We start from the raw sequence: 17,954 nt of genomic DNA on the forward strand, positions 1-17,954 counted from the left end.
AACTGCACTGTACTTCTTTATTGATTTTAGAGAGAGGAAGAGAGGGAGAGAGAGAGATACATCAATGAGAGAGAACATTGACTGGCTGCCTCCTGCATGTCCTGGTCTGTGGGTCAGGCCCACAGCCTGGGCATGTGCCCTGACCAGGAATCGAACCAGTGACCTCTTGGTACATGGGTCGATGTTCAACCACTGAGTCACACCAGCCAAATGAAACGTATTAATCATGCAATCATAACATGAACACTGGGGTGGCCTCTCATATCTCGAGTCGATGGCATTCTCACCCCTCTAGAAGGGGTTAGTCATTTCTGTTCTCTCCTAGACAAAAGGAAGATCCTTCAGTAGGAAAATGCCTGAAAACACAAGCTTGGGATAGGATGTTTCCTGGCCCTTGCTTTCAGAGAAACTGAGTTTTCTAGTTGCTATATGACACTAACGATTGATTTTATAAACTAGAATATCAAATTTCAATCTGTTTATTTTCTTTTGTCCCCCTCCCTTTTATAAAGCCAGCTATTCCTCTGGTTTTGCAAAACTATGTCTGACTTGTTCCATCTCCACCCGAGGTAGCAAGAAAGCAGTGGTGGCAGTGAGAGGTCCTGGAGGGTTCGGAAACTGTGTTATCAATGGGACCCTTTAAAGTCCAATGCAATGTCAATAAGTAAACTGAATACATAAACAGACAGCAGGTGAAAACAGTGGACGGGAGCCCCAGGCTGCTATTCTGGCTCCGGGCTCTCCTTCTCTTGCACGTGATACTTGATTCTGAAAAACCTTAGAGCTTCAGGCAGCAGCTGAAAAACTCTAGGAGAAAGTTGACCTTTGGACTAGAATACGGTTTAGTAATTCAGCAAACAACATGTTTACATGAAGCATTTGCATTTTAAGAAACAGGACAGCTCTGGCCAGGTGGCTCTGTTGGTTGAAGCATCGACCCATACACCAAAAGGTTGTGGGTTCAATTCTTAGTCAGGGCACATACCTAGGTTGTGTGTTCAATCCCAGTTGGGGCACGTACAGGAGGCAACCAACTGATGTTTCTGTCTCACATCAATGTTTCTCTCTCTCTTTCTCCCCCTTCCTTGCTCTCCAAAAATCAATAAAAACACATGATAGGGTGAGGATAAAAAAGAAACAGGAAGAACAGGTCAAAATTCAAACAAATGAATAGAAATTAGGGTCAGACAGAAGCCATTCAACTTCAGAATATTCACAGGTAACTATTTTATTTATTTTATTTTATTTTATTTTATTATTTTATGTTTTGTTTTGTTATTTTATTTTATTCCTCACCTGAGGACAGTTTTTGCATTCATCTCAAATAGAGCAAGAGGGAGCCTTGGCCGGTTTGGCTCAGCAGTTAGAGCATCAGCCTGTGGTCCAGAGAGACCCAGGTTTGGTTCCTGCTAAGGGCATGTACCTCAGTTGCGATTTGTCCCCAACCCTGGTTGGGTCGTGTGAGTAGCAGCCACTCGATGTGTCCCTTTCACATCAATGTTTCTCTTTCTCTCTCTCTTTCCCTCTCTCCCTCCCACTCTATCTGAACAAAAAATGGAAAAAATGTCCTCAGGTGAGGATAAAAAAAAATAGAGCAAGAGGGAGAGAGGGAGGAAGAGAGAGAGAAACATTGATGTGAGAGACACATCGACTGGTTGCCACCCACACAACCCCAACTGGGGCCGGGGACAAACTGTATGTGCCCTTAGCGGGAACTGAAACCAGGTCTCTCTGAACCATGGGCTGATGCTCTAACCGCTGGGCAAACTGGCCAGGACCAGGTAACATTATTTTAGACAGGAGTTTCCCAATATTATTGTTTTGCTCAGTTAACATATGAAATTTCATCTAATTTGTTAAACTTACTTGGTTAAAGTCCTTTTGTCTCAAGTATGTAATTGCTTTGTTTATTTCCAGGTCATTTGCTAGTTCGACATATTGAGAAGCTTTCACAACTTCGACACACCTACAATGTAAAGTGGAAAAAAGGTTATTTTGTTACACAAAATAAAAGCGAAGAGATGGAAAAAATTTTCCAAGCAAGTGGGGTAACAATACTCATATCTGATAAAATAGACTTCAAAATTAAGGCCATAAAAAGAGACAAAGAAAGTCACTACATAATACTAAAAGGATCGATCCAACAAGTAAACATATATGCACCCAATATTGGAGCACCAAAAAAAATTTAAAAACTTCTGAGGACTTCAAGGGAGAGCTAGATATCAATACAATCATACTAGAAAATTTCAACACTCCACTGACATCTCTGGCTAGATCCTTTAGACAAAAAAACCACATGTCAGGACACAAACTAAGTCTCTTCAAGTTCTAGAAGACTGAAATCATATCAAGCATCTTCTCAGGTCACAGTGGCATGAAACTAGAAATTAATTACAATAAAAACACTCAAAAACATTCATACATGGAGGTTAAATAGCATGTTATTAAACAATGAATGGGTTACCAAGGAGATCAAGGAGGAAACAAAAAAACTTCCTGGAAGTCAAAGAAAATGAACACACAACAACACAAAATCTATAAGGCACAGTGAAAGTAGTCCTAAGAGGGAAGTTCAGGCCTACCCCAAGAAAAAGAAAAATTTCTGACATACTATCTAACCCTACAACTTAAAGAACTAAAAAAGTGAACTAAAGGCAAAACCCAGAGCAAGTAGAAGAAAATAAATAATAAAGGCCAGAGCAGAAATAAATGACATAGAGACTAAAAAACTAATACCAAAGATCAATGAAACCAAGAGCTGGTTCTTTGAAAAGATAAACAAGACTGATCAACCTTTAGCCGGATTCAACAAGAAACAAAGAGAGAGGACCCAAATAATTAAAATCAGAAATGAAAAAGGTGAAGTAGCAACTGACAGCACAGAAATACAAAAGTTAGAAAATACTGTGACCAATTATATAGCAACAAATTGGACAACGTAGGTGAAATGGACAAATTCCTCGAATCATACAGTCTTCCAAAACTCAACTAGGAAAAGTCAGAAAACCTGAACAGACCAATAACAACTAAGAAAGTTGAAGCAATAAACTCCCAGCAAACAAAAACCCAGGTTCAGATGGCTTCACAGCAGAGTTTTACTGAACATTTAAAGAACTAATATCTATTCTCCTCAAATTACTATAAAAATTAGATGAAGAAATTAGTTGAGAAATGAAGAATTGATTAACTTAATGCCTTTGTTGGAAGAAAGCAAGTACTTAGCATTACATAACACTAGGACACTTGACAATTTTTTTTCAAAAGTCACATTTAAGAAAACCAACAACATAACTGTACTAAAACAAAATAATCTTTTTTTCTTTTTTCCAGTATGGAATTTTTTAAACCTTTATTATTGAAAGTATTGTAGCCATTCCACCTTTTCCCCCCATTGACCCGTCTATGCCCCTCCCCCACACTACTGTTTGTGTCCATTAGTTATGCATATATGCATATAAGTTCTATGGTTTATCTTTTCCCTCCTCCCCACCCCCTTCCCTCTGAGGTTTGTCAGTCTGTTCCCTACTTCCCTGTCTCTGGGTTTATTTTGATCATTAGTTTATTTTTGTTCATTATATTCCATAAATGAGATCATCTGGTACTTGTTTTTCTCTAACTGCCTTATTTCATTTAGCATAATACTCTCCAGGTTCCTCCATGTCATCTCAGAGGGTAAGAGATCTCTCTTTCTTATAGCTGCATAGTGTTCCATTATGTGTATGTACTAGAGCTTTTTTATCCACTCATCTACTGATGGGCACCTGGGCTGTTTCCAGATCATAGCTATTATAAATAGTGCTGCTATGAACATAGGGGTACATATATTCTTTCTGATTGGTATTTCTGGCTTCTTAGGATATATTCTGAGAAGTCAGATCACTGGATCAAATGGCAGTTCTATTTTTAATTTTTTGAGGAAACACCATATTGTTTTCCTTAGTGGCTGTATCAGTCTGCATTCCCACCAGCAGTGTACTGGGGTTCCTTTTTCTTCACATCTACACCAGCACTTGTTGTTTGTTGATTTATTGAAGGGTGCCAGGCTGGACGGCTCAGTTGGTTAGAGCATAATCTCATACACCAAAAAGGTTTCGGGTTCCATTCCCAGTCAGGACACATATCTAGGTTGTGGGTTCAACCCTTGGTCAGGCGCATGTACAGGAGGCAACCAATCGATGTTTCTCCCGCATCATTGTTTCTGTCTCTCTCTATCCCTTCCGCTCTCTCTCAAATCAATCAACACAACCTTGGGTGAAGATTAAAAAAACAAACAAACCCAAAACAAAAAACCAAGAAGGGCATTCTAGGAAGAGGGCATAGCATGTACACACATATAGAAGACCACAAAAGCAGGAACTATTTAAAAAATGGATTCATTCACCATGGTGCTATTAACAAATCAAGGCCTCAAAGACAAATGTATTGTTCTCTCCTGCCTTTCTCAAATGGGGTTCTTCAAAGGAGTACAGCCCTACAGAAAATAATTTGAGTCATTTTCCCTGAATTGTCCTAAGGATGGTACATAGTTCTCACTGTTCTAAATGCATAGGGTGCCTCAGAAACTCAGGGCTTAACTGTCTTGAGGACTCTATGTGAGAGGGGTACCAGTGTTTGCACTTTCAAGAACAGTCTTCTTTTTACTTAGAATATCTTCCCCCCTTCCCCTCTTTTATTCTTTTGTTGTTGTTGTTAATCCTCACCCAAGGATATTTTCCATTGGTTTTTAGATAGAGTAGAAGGGAAGAAAAGAGAGAGGGAGTCTGAAATATTGATGTGAGAGAGACATTGATTAGTCACTTCCTGCCCAACCCTGACTGGAGCCAGGGATCAAATCTGAAACCCAGATACATGCCCTTGACCAGGAGTTGAAACCAGACCCTATGGTCTGTGGGCCCATGCTCTAATTGCTGAGCCAATCTGGCCAGGGCAGCCCCTTCCCTTTGTTCTTACTAATCCTTTACTTAAAAAAACTTCCATGTGCCTCCTGGACATTTGACTGTGTCACAGTATATACTGTAACTCAAGAGAAAAGAAGATTAATCCCTTTGCTTAATTTTCAAAATCATGTCTCTATATTAATGTTTCATGATAAATCCCACCCAAGGTGGTTAAATAAACTGCACTTGACTAGTACACTCATGCATACCTCTGCAAGAATCAGCCAGACAGTGTCTGGGACTTTTTATTGAATATGTCACAGAGGAGAGGAGTTTAAAATGCTAAGACTTATATGATCTCAGTGTACTTTGTATTGAAAAAAAGATGGTTATAAGCTATTATAATGTAAACACATTTTTGCTATTAAAATGCTATTCAAAGCATTTGCTTGTATTCAAGCAAAAAAAAAAAATATATATATGCATCAATGGGCCCCCAGCCCATCCAGTACCAGGCCAGCCCTCATAGCCCCAGGCTAGGCCTGCTCCCATAGACTCACACTCCCAGTCCACCCAAGCGCCATAACAACTCCTGCAGACCCAACCTCCAGGCCAAATCCTGCAGCCCCAGACTCCAAGCTTGCTCTAAGGCAAGGCTGGCCCATGTGGCCCTAGCTTCCAGATAGGCCCCTATAAAACCAGGTTCTTGGACTGTCAGTACCAGACCAACCTCTGTGGACCTAGATGCTGAAGCCATCCCTGGTAGTCCCTAGTGCCTGATTTGCACTCAGGTGGCCTAGAATCCAGGTCTGTCCATGCAGACCAAGGCCCCTGCTCCATCACCACAGATTCAAGCACAAGGCCTATCCCTGTGAACATAGGCTTCAGGTCCAACCCCATAGACCCAGGCACCTGTGTATAAAAAAGCATAAGGCCTGCTGACCTGCTAACTCAGGCACCAGACCTGCTCACCCAAGTACTCCAGCAGTAAGCCTGCCTGCATATACCACCAGGTGGTATATCTAGAATCTTTAGATAGGCTGATTGGTGAGGGACTTTGCCCAACAAAGCCAATATGTAAAGACTAGAAGAGGTGCCCACTTTCTCCAATGCAGACACCAACAAAAGGACACAAGGATCATAATCAGTGAAATATATCACCATCAAAAGAAACTAATGAATTTCAATGAGTGACCCTAAAAAAAGGAAACCTATGAATTGAGAAAGAATTCAGAATAATCCTCTTAAAGAAATTCAGTCAACTACAAGAGAACAGACAGACAATTAAATGAAATTAGGAACACAATGAATTAATAAATAGAGAAGTTCAACAAAGACATAGAAACCCTTAAAAAACAAACAGAAATCCTAGCGTTAAAGAATACAATGACTGCACCAAAGAATTCATAAAGAGCTTCAACAGGAGACTCAACCAAACAGAGAAAGAGTTAGTGAGCCAGAAGACAGGTCATTTGAAATCATCAGTCCGAGGAGCAAAACAGAGAATGAATAAGAGTAAAAGAGCCTATGTGTATTATGGGATACCACTAAAAGAAACAATCTACATTTTACTCAAGCCCCAGAAGAACAAGAGAGAGAGAAGAGGCAGAGAGTTTATCTTAAAGAAATAATGGCTAAGAACTTCCCAAATCTGGGGAGAGATCTGGACATCCAAGAGATTTGGGCAACTCTGAAATTTCAACCCAACACAATCTTCTCCAAGACATGTTATAATAAAACTGGCTAAAGTCACACACATAAAGAGAATTTTAAAGTCAGTAAGAGAAAAAGAACTCCTTACATATAAGGAATCCCCATAAGGTTATTAGCAAATTTCTTAGCAGAAACCTTATAGGTCAAGAGAGTGGGATGATATATCCAAAGTGCTGAAAGAAAAATAATGCCAACCAAGAATACTTTACCTGAAAAAGTTGTCTTTCAGAAATGAGAGACAGACTTACCCAAATGAATAAAAACTGAGGGAATTCATCACCATAAAACCTGCCTTACAAGAAATGCTGAAAGGAGTTCTTCAAGATGAAATGAAAGGATGCTAATAACATGAAAATATATAAAACAGAAAACGTACTAGAAAGGTAACTATATAGTCAAAGTGTAATATGGTGGTATGTTAATTGTTTAATTCTAGGATAAAGGATGAAAGACAAAAATATTAAAAATAAGTAAAGCTACAATAATTTGTTAATGGATACACAATATAAAAGACAAAAACAAAATTATGATGGACATAAATGGGGAGAGTTTTTATATGCAATTGAAGTTGTTATTAGCTCAAAATAGGCTGTTTTCTCTATAAGATATTTACGTAAACAGAGACCTACAGTAGATACACAAAAGGAGGAAAGAGAATGAAATCATATCACTACAGAAAATCATCAATTCACAAAGACAGCAAAAGAGAAAGGAGGAAGAAGGAATAAAGCAACCACAAAAGAGCTAGAATGCAATAAGATGGCATTAGTACTTTTCAATAATTACTAATTAACCTATCAATATTCTTAGCTATCAAAAATTACTTTAGCCTTGGCCAGTGTTGCTCAGTGATTAGAGTGTAGGCCCACACACTGAAGGGTCATGGATTCAATTCTGGGTCAAAGGCATGTACCTGGGTTGCAGGTTCAATTCATGGCCCCAGTCAGGGCACCTGCAGGAGGCAGGAGGCAGGTGGCAGGTGGCAGACAGCAACCAATTGGTGTGTCTCTCTCACATCGATGTTGCTTTCTTTTTCTCTTTCTACCCACTTCCCTCTCTTCCTTCTACTCGCTCTAAAAAGTAATGAAAAAAATATCCTCAGGTGATGATTAAAAAAAACCATTATTTTAAGTGTAAATGGATTAAATTCTCCAATCAGAAAATATAGGGTGGCCTGGCTGGTGTGGCTCAGTGGATTGAGCATCAGTCCCAAGGACTGAGAGGTCCCAATTTGATTCCCGGGGCACGTGTCCAGGTTACAGGCTCAATCTCCAGTATGGGGTGTGCAGAAGGCACATGTTTCTCTCTCACAATGATGTTTCTCTCTTTAAAAATATCAATAAAAACATATTTAAAAAAAATTTTTTTTAAATGAAAATCAATAAAAATATATTTAAAGAAAAAGAAAACCGAGTGGCCCTGGCTGGTTTAGCTCAGCAGTTAAGAGTGTTAGCCTGTGGATCAAAGGGTCGCAGGTTTAATTCCTGGTCAAGAGCGTGTATCTGGGTTGCAGGTTTGATCCCTGGCCTCAGCTGGTGTTGTGTAGAGGCAACCAGTCAGTGTGTCTCTCTCACATTGATGTTTGTTTCTTTCTCTCTCTGCTTCCCTCCCCCTTCCCATTCTAATGGAAAGATATCCTCAGGTGAGGATTGACCCCCCCCCCACCCGCCAAAAAAAAAAGCATAGTGTCTGAATAGATTAAAAACAAGTCCTAACTATATTATGCCTACAAGAGACTTCAGCTTTAAGGACACACATAAGCTCAAACTGAAGAGATGGGAAAAAGAAATTCCATGTATAAGGGAAACCCAAAAGGCAGCTTTAGTTATATCAGACAAAATAGACGTTAAGTCAAAATCTGTAACAAAAGATAAAGAAGGTCACTATATAACAGTACAAAGGTCTAGTCATCAAGAAGATATAATAGCTCTGGCAGGTGTTGCTCAGTGGTTATAGTGTCGGTCCCAGGACCAAAGGGTCATGGGTTCAATTCCCAGTCATGGGCACATATCTGGGTTGCAGGTTCAATTCAGCCGTGGTAAGGGTATGTGAGGGAGGCAACCAATTGATGTGTCTCACACCCAAATTTCTCCCTCTCTCTCTGTCCCACTCCTCCCTTCCACACTCTTGAAAAATTATCCTACAGTGAAGATTTAAAAAATAGAAGAAATAACAATCCTAAATATATATGTATTTACTATCACAGCACCACAATATATTAAGCAAATACTACTAACAGATCTGAAGGGAGAAACAGACAACAATACAATGGTAGTAGGAAATTTCAATGCCCTTTCAATAATGGATCAATTATCCAAACAGAAAATTAATGTGGAAACATTGGAGTTGAATTATACCTTAGTTCAGATTGATCTAACAGAGATATACAGAACATTCTATCCAACAACAGCAGAATACACATTCTTCTCAAGCAAACACGCAGCATTCTCTGGATAGATCATGTGTTGTCACAAAAGAAACTTTAGCAAATGGTATGAAACTATAAATCAATAACAAGAGGAAAACTGAAAAATTCACAAATTAAAAATCAGATCCCCGAGTAACAAATGAGTCAAAGAGGAAATCAAAAGAAAAAGAATTAAATATATCTTAAAACAAATAAAATGAAAACAAAATACACCAAAACTTATGAGATGCAGCAAAATCAGTTCCAAAAGGGAAGTGTATAGCAATAAATGCCTACATTAAAAAAATTTATTAAAAAGCCCAACTTAACACCTCAAAGAATTAAAAAAATAAAACAAACTAAGCCCAAAGTTAGCAAAAAAAAAAAAAAAAAAAAAAAAAAATAATAATAATAAAGAAAAAATCACAAAGACCAGAGAAGAAATAAATGAAGAACTAAATGAAACAGAAATGAGAAAAAACAATAGAAAAGGTCATTGAAAATAAGAGCTGGTTTTTTGTAAAGATAGACAAAACTGACAAATCTTTAGTTAAACTATCTGGGAATAAAAGAGAAAAGACACAAATAAATAAAATCAGAAATGAAAACCATAAACTTCCTAGAAAAATAGAAAACCATACACACACAAGGGAAAAGTTCCTTGGCACTGGTCTTGGCAATGACTTTTTGGATACCACACACCTAAAGCCCAAGGAGCAAAATAAAAACTAAACAAGTGACACTACACCAAACTAAAAAGCTTCTGCACAGCAAAAGAAACAAGCAACAAAATGACAAGACAACCTACAAAATAAGAGAAAAGATCTGAAACTCATATTAGATAAAATTTTGAACCAATAAAAGTATAAATTATGAAAAGAAAATACCATACCCATCCAGTTATACTGATTTCCCTCTTACCAATCATATCCTACAGCAAAAGATGTTTCAATTACAGGAGCAATGAGTTTTGCAGCTGTCATGATGTATTTTTCTGCCATGGCTTTTCTATATCAAACAAACAAAAAAATTTTATAAAGAAAAGATGGTATAAAATTTTGAAAAGTTAAGTGTCAACATTATCTATCAAAGTTAACATGTCATGAAGCCTACTGGATGATGGACAGCCACACTAGAAATCTATTTATAAGTCAGGTTGAAAATTATGAATAGGAAATGGAAGCCATGACCACCTTGAGTCAACAGTGCACTTTTCTTCTACTCTATGATACATATTGACAAACTAAAGGAAGAAAGAGGCACCGTAGAGAAAAAAGGCTCTGCAACTGACATTACATTGCACTGTCTGTGGACATCAAAGGAAATGGCCATTAAAGAAATAGTGTGTGATAAACAGTAAAACTAAATTATTACATATCTCCATAGATTTGCCTCTTTTATACCTTTCCTTCATGCAAGTAGAATCACAGAATATCTGGTCTTTTGTGACCGGCTTCTTTATCATGTTTATGGTCACGTATATTGCAGCATATTTCAGTACTTAATTCTTTTTTATAATACTATCCCATTTCTAAATACTATCCCATTATATGGATAGACCACGTATCATTTATTCATCAGTTGTGGATATTTGGGTTGTATCCACATTTGGATATTATGAATAATACTGCTATAAACATTCATGTATAAGTTATTGTGTAGATATATGCTCTAATTTCTTTTGGGTACGTACCTAGGAGAGAAATTGCTGTCTTTTTTTTTTTTTTTTTTATCCTCACCCGAGGACATTTTTCCATTTTTTTTGTACAGATAGAGTGGGAGGGAGAGAGAGGAAGAGACAGAGAGAAACATCGACGTGAAGGGACACATCGAGTGGCTGCCACCCGCACGACCAACCAGGGCCGGGGACAAACTGCAACCGAAGTACGTGCCCTTAGCGGGAACCGAACCCGGGTCTCTCCGGACCGCAGGCCGATGCTCTAACCGCTGAGCCAAACCGGCCAGGGCAGAAATTGCTGTCTTAATCTTTTGAGGAATTTCCACACAGTTTTCCAAAGTGGCTGTACCACTTCATATTCCCACCATCAGCATATAAGATTTAAATTTTTCTACATCCTAATACTTGTTATTATATCTGTCTTTCTTTTCAGTCATACTAGTGGGTGTGATATCACCAATACTTGTTATTATATCTGTCTTTTTTATTAGTCATACTAGTGGTATCTCATGGTGGTGCTGAGTTTCATTTCCTTAGTGAGTACAGAAGTTAAGTATCTTTTTTTACTGCGTTTATTAGACATTTGCATATCTCTTATGAAGAAATGTCTATTCAGATCCTTGTTAATCCTCACCCGACGATATTTTTCCCCTGATTTTTAGATAATGTGAAAAGGAGGGAGGAAAGGAGTGGGGAGACAGAGAAACATCGATGTGAGAGAGATACGTCAACTGGTTGCCTCTTGAAGGACCACAGCTGGGGCTGGGTAGCAAAAAAGGCCAGAGCAGATTCTTTATACATTTTTAATTGGGTTATGGTATTTTATTTATTGAATTGGAAGAGCTCTTTATATACTGCAGAAGAAAGTCTCTTCTTGGATATATGGTTTGCAAATATTTTCTCCCTCTGTGCGTTGGTTTTTCACTTTCTTGATGATATCCTTTGAAGAACAAAAGTTTTAAATTTCTATGAAGTCCAATTCACCTATTTTTTTTTTTCTTTTTTCTGTGTTTTTGGCGTCATATCTGAAAAGCCACTGCCTAACTTAAGGTCAATAATATTTACCTCTAGTTTTTTTCCCTAGTAATTTTACAGGTCTAGCCCTTACATTTAGATTAATGATCCACTTTGAACTAATTTTTGTGTTTGATGTGAGAGGTTTAGCTTCCTTGCTTTGCATGAGGATATCTATTGTCCCAGCACAATTCGTTGAAAAAACTATCTTTTCTTCATAGAACTGTACTGGTACTTTTATTGATTATAAATGTAGAAGTTTATTTGCAGATTCTCAGTTCCCTTCCAATGATTTATAAGTCTATCTTTATGCTACTAGATTAAGCACTACCACATGGTCTTGATTGCTGTAGATTTATAGTTTGAGTCCTCCAATTTTGTCTTCTTTTTCAACATTGTTTTGGCTATTCTGGATTCCTTACATTTTCATCTACATTTTTGAATCAACTTGTCACTTTCTTCAAAAACACTGATGAGATTATGACAGAGATTACATTGAACCTATGAAGTAATTTGGGGAGCACTGCCATTCTTAGCAACATTGTCTATCCTTTAACATGTGATGTTATTCCACTTATTTACCATTTCTTTCACAAATGTGTTCTAGTTTTTAGAGCATAAGTTTTGCATTTCATTAGTTACAGTTATTCCTAATTATTTTTATGCTATGATGAATGTAATTTTTACTTTCATTTTCATATAGTTCATTGGTATAGTTTATTTCTATAACATACATTGATTTTGGTATACTGATATTTTACTCTGCAATCTTGATGAATTTGTTTATTAGTGATAATCATTTTTTAGTGGATTCTAAAATTTTATGTTGGGTATTCTGTGTTCAAGATAATGTGATCTGTAAACAGAGATTGTTTACTTCTTCCTTTTCAATCTGATGTCTCTTATTCCCTTTTCTTGCCTAATTTCCACTGCTAGAACCTCCCTCATATGATGAATAGAACCAGTGAGAGAAGATACTCTTCTCTTGTTCCTGATCTGAGGTGGGAAGTATTCAGGCTTTCACCATTAAGTGTGATATTAAACTGTGTATTTGCCATAGATGTCCTTTACTAGCCTGAGACACTTCCTTTCTTCTACTGATTTGTTAAGTTTTTTTTTTTTTTTTTTTGGTTTATTATGAAAGCATTTTGAATTTTGTCCAAAAGTTTTACTTTTTGATTTATACTGACATGATCATGTTTTTGTCTTTCATTCTATTCATATTCTGCATTATATTGATTTTTTGATGCTAAACCAATCTTGCATTTCTAGGATAAATTCCACTTGCTCATGGTGCATAATCCTCTTTATATTTTGATAGTATTTTGATTCACTAGAATCTTAATGATTTTTGCATCTCTATTCATAAGATATTGGTCTCTAGTCCTTCTCCCCCTTTTTTGATACTGTCTTTGTCTTATTTTGGTATCAGGGTTATAATACTAGCTTTATAAAATGAACTGTTTTCTGGAAGAGATTATGTAGAATTGATGTTAACTCTTCTTTAAACACTTGCTAGAATTTTTCTAATAAAACAATATGGGCCTGGAGATTTCTTTCTTGGGAGTTTTTAAATTATAAATTAAATTTTCCTAATATATATATAGGGCTCTTCAAATGCTCTATTTCATATTAGGTGAGTACATTATGTGTACAGGGATGTTTGTAGTATCCCCTAATCATCCTTTTGATGTCTGCAGGGTCAGCAGTGAGAGCTTGTTTTGTTCCTGATACTGGTGTTTTCTCTTTTTTTGTCAGTTGTGTTACAAGTATTTCATTGATGTTATCTATTGTTTCTCTCCAATGTCAATGATTTCTGTTATTATTTCTTTCCTTTGTTTCCTTTGAGTTGATTTTGCTCTTCTTTTTCTAGGTTCTTCAGCTGGGAGCTTAGGTTACTGATATAAGACTTTCCCACTGTCATTGTAATAACTTTTCCCTTATGTGTTATTTTTCCCTGCCTCATTTCAAGATGTGGTCTTTAATTTTTAGAATTTTAACCAATATATATCTTTCTTTCTTAATCTTTACGGAAGGATAATTTTCCCATTTATTTAAGGACAGAGAGGAAGAGAGAGAGAGAGGAACACTGATGTGAGACACACCCCGACTGGTTGCCTCCCGCATGACCCCAGCCAGAGCTGGGGACTGAACTGCAACCAAGGCACGTGCCCTTGACCAAATCAAACCCACTCTATGGTCTGTGGGGTGACGCTCTAACACCTGAGCAAAACTTTCCGGGGACCAATATATATCTTGACATAGATTTCCTTGATTTTATGTTCTTTGGGATTCGTTTAGTTTTTTTGTATTGTGGGATTTTTTTTCTTACTAAGTTTGGGAAGTTAGAAGCCATTATTTCTTTCTCTTTCTCCTCTCCTTCCTAGACACGGATGACATAAATGTTAAATCTTCTGTTCAAGTCACAGAAGTTCCTGAGGCTCTGTTCTTTTTTTGTCCACTCTTCCTCTGTTGCTCAGATTGGGTAATTTCCATTTTCTATCTTCCAGTTCTCCTCTATCTTTCCTTCTCCTCTTGAGCCTATTTGCTGAACTTTCTATTTGTTATTGTAAGTTTTAGTTTTAAAATTTCCATTTGGTTCTTCCTTATATTTTCAACTTCTTTGCTGAGGCTATTGCTTTTCTGAAGGTTTGTATCTCTCTCTCTATTTTTTTACCCTCACCCGAGGACATTTTTCCAATTTTTGTTCAGACAGAGTGAGGGGGGAGAGAGGGAGAGAGAGAGAAACAGCGATGTGAAAGGGACATATTGAGAGGCTGCCACCTGCACGACCAACCAGGGCTGGGGACAAACTGCAACCAAGGTACGTGCCCTTAGTGGGAATGGAACCCGGGTGTCTCTGGACTGCAGGCCAACGCTCTAACCGCTGAGCCAAACCAGCCAGGGCTGTTCAGGTTTTCTATCTCTTCCTGGTTCAGTTTTGGGAGACTGTGTGTTTCTAGAAATTTGTCCATTTCGCCTAGATTGTCCAATTTGTTGGCATATAATTGTTCATAGTATGTTTCCACGATCCTTTGTATTTCTGAGGTGTCAGTTGTTACTTCTCCTCTTTCATTTCTGATTTTGTTTATTTGGGTCCTCTCTTTTTATTTCTAGTGAGTCTGGCCAAAGGTCCATTGATCATGTTTATCTTTTCAAAGAACCAAGCTTTTTGTTTCATTAATCTTTTGAACTATTTTTTAGTCTCTATGTCATTTATTTCTGCTTTGACCTTTACTATTTCTTTCCTTCTATTGCGCTAGGTTTTTCTTTTTGTTTTCTTTCTAGTTCTCTAAGTTGAAGGGTTAGAGAGTCAATTAGGAATTTTTCTGATTTCTTGAGGTAGGCCTGCAGTACTATAAACTTCCCTCTCAGAACTACTTTTGCTGCATCCCATAGATTTTGTGTTGTTGTGTGTTCGTTTTCATTGGTTTCCAGAAAGTCTTTAATTTCTCCCTTGATCTCGCTGGTAACCCATTCGTCATTTAATAACATGTTATTTAGCCTCCAAGTGTTTGAATGTTTTTGTGGTAATTAAGTTCTAGTTTCATACCATTGTGATCTGAGAAGATGCTTGATATGATTTCAGTCTTTTTGAACTTGTAGAGACTTACTTTGTGTCCTAACATGTGGTCTATCTTTGAGAATGTCCTGTGTGCACTTGAGAAGAATGTATATTCTGCAGCTTTGGGATGAAATGTTCTGTAAATATCAATTAAGTGCAACTGATCTAGGTTGTTATTTAAGAACTCTATGTCCTTGTTAAGTTTTTGTCTGGAAGATCTATCCAGTGGTGTCAGTGGGGTGTTAAAGTCACCCACTGTGATTGTATTGCTATTGATCTCTCCCTTGAAGTCCTCCAGAAGTTTTTAAATATATTTTGGTGCTTCCATATTTGGTGTGCATTTTTACCAGGGTTATATCCTCTTGTTGGATCGATCCCTTTAATGTTATGTAGTGATCTTCTTTGTCTCCTATTATGGCCCTTGTTTTGAAGTCTATCTTGTCAGATATGAGTATTGCTACACCAGATTTTTTTTCCATTTCCATTTGCTTGAAAAACCCTTTTCCATCCATTCATTTTCATCCTTTGTGAGTCTTTTGTTGTAGACAGCATATATATGGGTCGTGTTTTCTTATTCAATCAGCTACTCCATGTCTTTTGATTGGAGCATTTAAGCCATTTACATTTAAGGTTATTATTGATAGATAGTTATTAGTTGCCATTTTAATTTTATGACTGTGTTCTTCTTTCTCTCTCTCTGTTTCTTCTTCTTACAACAGACCCTTCAGAATTTCTGGCAGTGCTGGTTTGGTGGTGGCAAATTCCTTTAGTTTTTTTTTTTTAATTTTTATTATTATTATCTATGAAGCTCTTTATTTCTCCTTCAATTTTGAATGATAGTCTTGGTGGATAGAGTAGTCTTGAATTCAGACCCTTGCCTTGCATTACTTTGTATACTTCATGCCACTCCCTTCTAGGCTGCAGTGTTTCTATTGAGAAATCAGCTGACAGGCTAATGGGAGCTCTCTTGTAGGTAACTTTCTGTCTCTCTCTTGCTTCCTTTAAGAGTCATTGTCCTTAAAGTTTGCCATTTTTATAATGATGTGTCTAGCTGTGGGTCTTTTGGGGTTCAACTTGCTTGGGACTCTCTGTGATTCCTGGACTTGTGTGACTTTTTCCTTCACCAGTTTAGGGAAGTTTTCAGTCATTATTTCTTCAAACAGGTTCTCTATTCCTTTCTCTGATTATTTTCCTCCGGTACACCTATAATAAGAATGTTGTTACATTTTGTATTGTCCCACAGTTCCCTTAAACTCTCCTCTTGCTTTTTAGTTCTTTTCCCCATTTGCTGCTCTGTTTGGGTGTTTTTTTTCTACTTTGCCTTTTAAGTTGCTAATTCAGTCTTCAGTTTCTTCTAATCTACTATTGAACCCTTCTAAGGTATTTTTCATAACAGCTATGCCATTCTTTATTTCCTCTTGATTTTTATGCATAGCTTCTATCTCTTTTTTTAAGCTGAAGTAGTTCTAAGTGAGCTGCTCAGAATTCTTATTAAGTTGCTTGTAGTTCTCACCAAATTGTTTGAGCACCCTTCAAATCATTGCTTTGAATTCTTTATCTGACAAGTTGCTTTCTTGTAGTTCCTGTAGTTCCTTTTCTGGTGATTCCTCTTTTTTTCATTTGGGTGTTGTTTCTTTGTCTTACCATTTTAGCAATCTGGTAGTTCTAAACCAGGTGAGGGATGTTGGAGTGTGTAAGCAGGTCGGTGTGTAGCAACTAAGGCTCCTGTGACTCACAGCCTGTTCTGGTGTATAACTCCTCTTGCTGTGCCTCCCAGCCTGTTTTGGTGTATGGCTCCTCCTGGAGGGTTGACACTTGGCAGCTGTTATTGGTCTGTCATGCAGGTCTTGGCTCCCCGAGACTTGGTGCTGCTTGGGCTGGGGCACTGCACTCCTGATCAGCTTCTGCTGATGCTGCTGGGGATGGGTCTCAGCTGCCAATATGTGCTGCTGCTTCCTGGGGTCCATCTGGTACACTGCTGGGGTGCATGGGTTCCACTGGTTCTGCTGAGGTATGTGGGCCCCATTGGTACTCTGCTGGGGTGTGTGGGTTCCACTGGTGCTCTGCTGGGGTGTGTGGGTCCCTTTGGTATGCTGTGGAGTGCGTGGGTCCTGCTGGTGTGCTATTGGGATACCCTGCTGCATGGTAGGGCTCAGCTCCTGATCAGTCGCTGCTGGGGGTGAGTTTCAGCTCCCGGTTTGCACTGCTACTGCTGCTGCTGTTGCCAGGGGGTACTCTCAGGTCCCAATCCTTTACTGTTGTTGGAGGCTGAGGATGCTCTGCACCTGGGACTTTGCTGCTGCTAAGGGAAGGAGCTCCACTCCAACTCCACTGCTGCAGTTGTCAGGGGCAGGTCTCAGCTGTCTTAGCCCTGCTGCTTGGGCTGGGGCACTGCTCTTGATCAGCCTTTGCTGATGCCACTGGGGATTGGTTTCAGCTGCTAATCTGAACTGCTAATGTCTGCTGGGTATGGGGCTCTACTCCCACCCAGTCACTATTGCTTTGGGGGGAGGTGCCGGGCTCCCAAGCTGGTGCTAATGCCACCGTGAGCCTAGGCAGGCTGTGAGCCTGAGCAAGCCTGGGCGGGCCACGAGCCTGGGCAAGCTGCTGCTGCTGCTATTGCAGGTGGGGCTCCGGCTCCTGGCTAGTTTCAGCCTCTGCAGCAGGCACCTTGATAGCGTGCCTGCTGCAGCTGAG

The 17,954-nt window shown here is 38.5% G+C and overlaps 1 protein-coding gene across 3 annotated transcripts in view; it reads right to left on the bottom strand.

The window, feature by feature from the left end:
- The window catches only part of IFT88 (intraflagellar transport 88), a 145,619-nt gene that overhangs the window by 68,255 nt on the left and 59,410 nt on the right, over positions 1 to 17,954 (bottom strand). For all 3 annotated transcript variants that reach the window (XM_036250934.1, XM_036250936.1, XM_036250935.1), the window contains 2 exons: positions 9,922 to 10,008; positions 1,867 to 1,966 (listed from right to left, as the gene is read on the bottom strand). In XM_036250934.1, coding sequence (XP_036106827.1) covers positions 1,867 to 1,966; positions 9,922 to 10,008 — 187 coding nt within the window. The remainder of the gene's footprint in view (positions 1 to 1,866; positions 1,967 to 9,921; positions 10,009 to 17,954) is intronic.

Source organism: Molossus molossus, unplaced genomic scaffold (assembly GCF_014108415.1).
Source record: "Molossus molossus isolate mMolMol1 unplaced genomic scaffold, mMolMol1.p scaffold_m16_p_10, whole genome shotgun sequence".
NCBI lineage: Eukaryota > Metazoa > Chordata > Mammalia > Chiroptera > Molossidae > Molossus > Molossus molossus.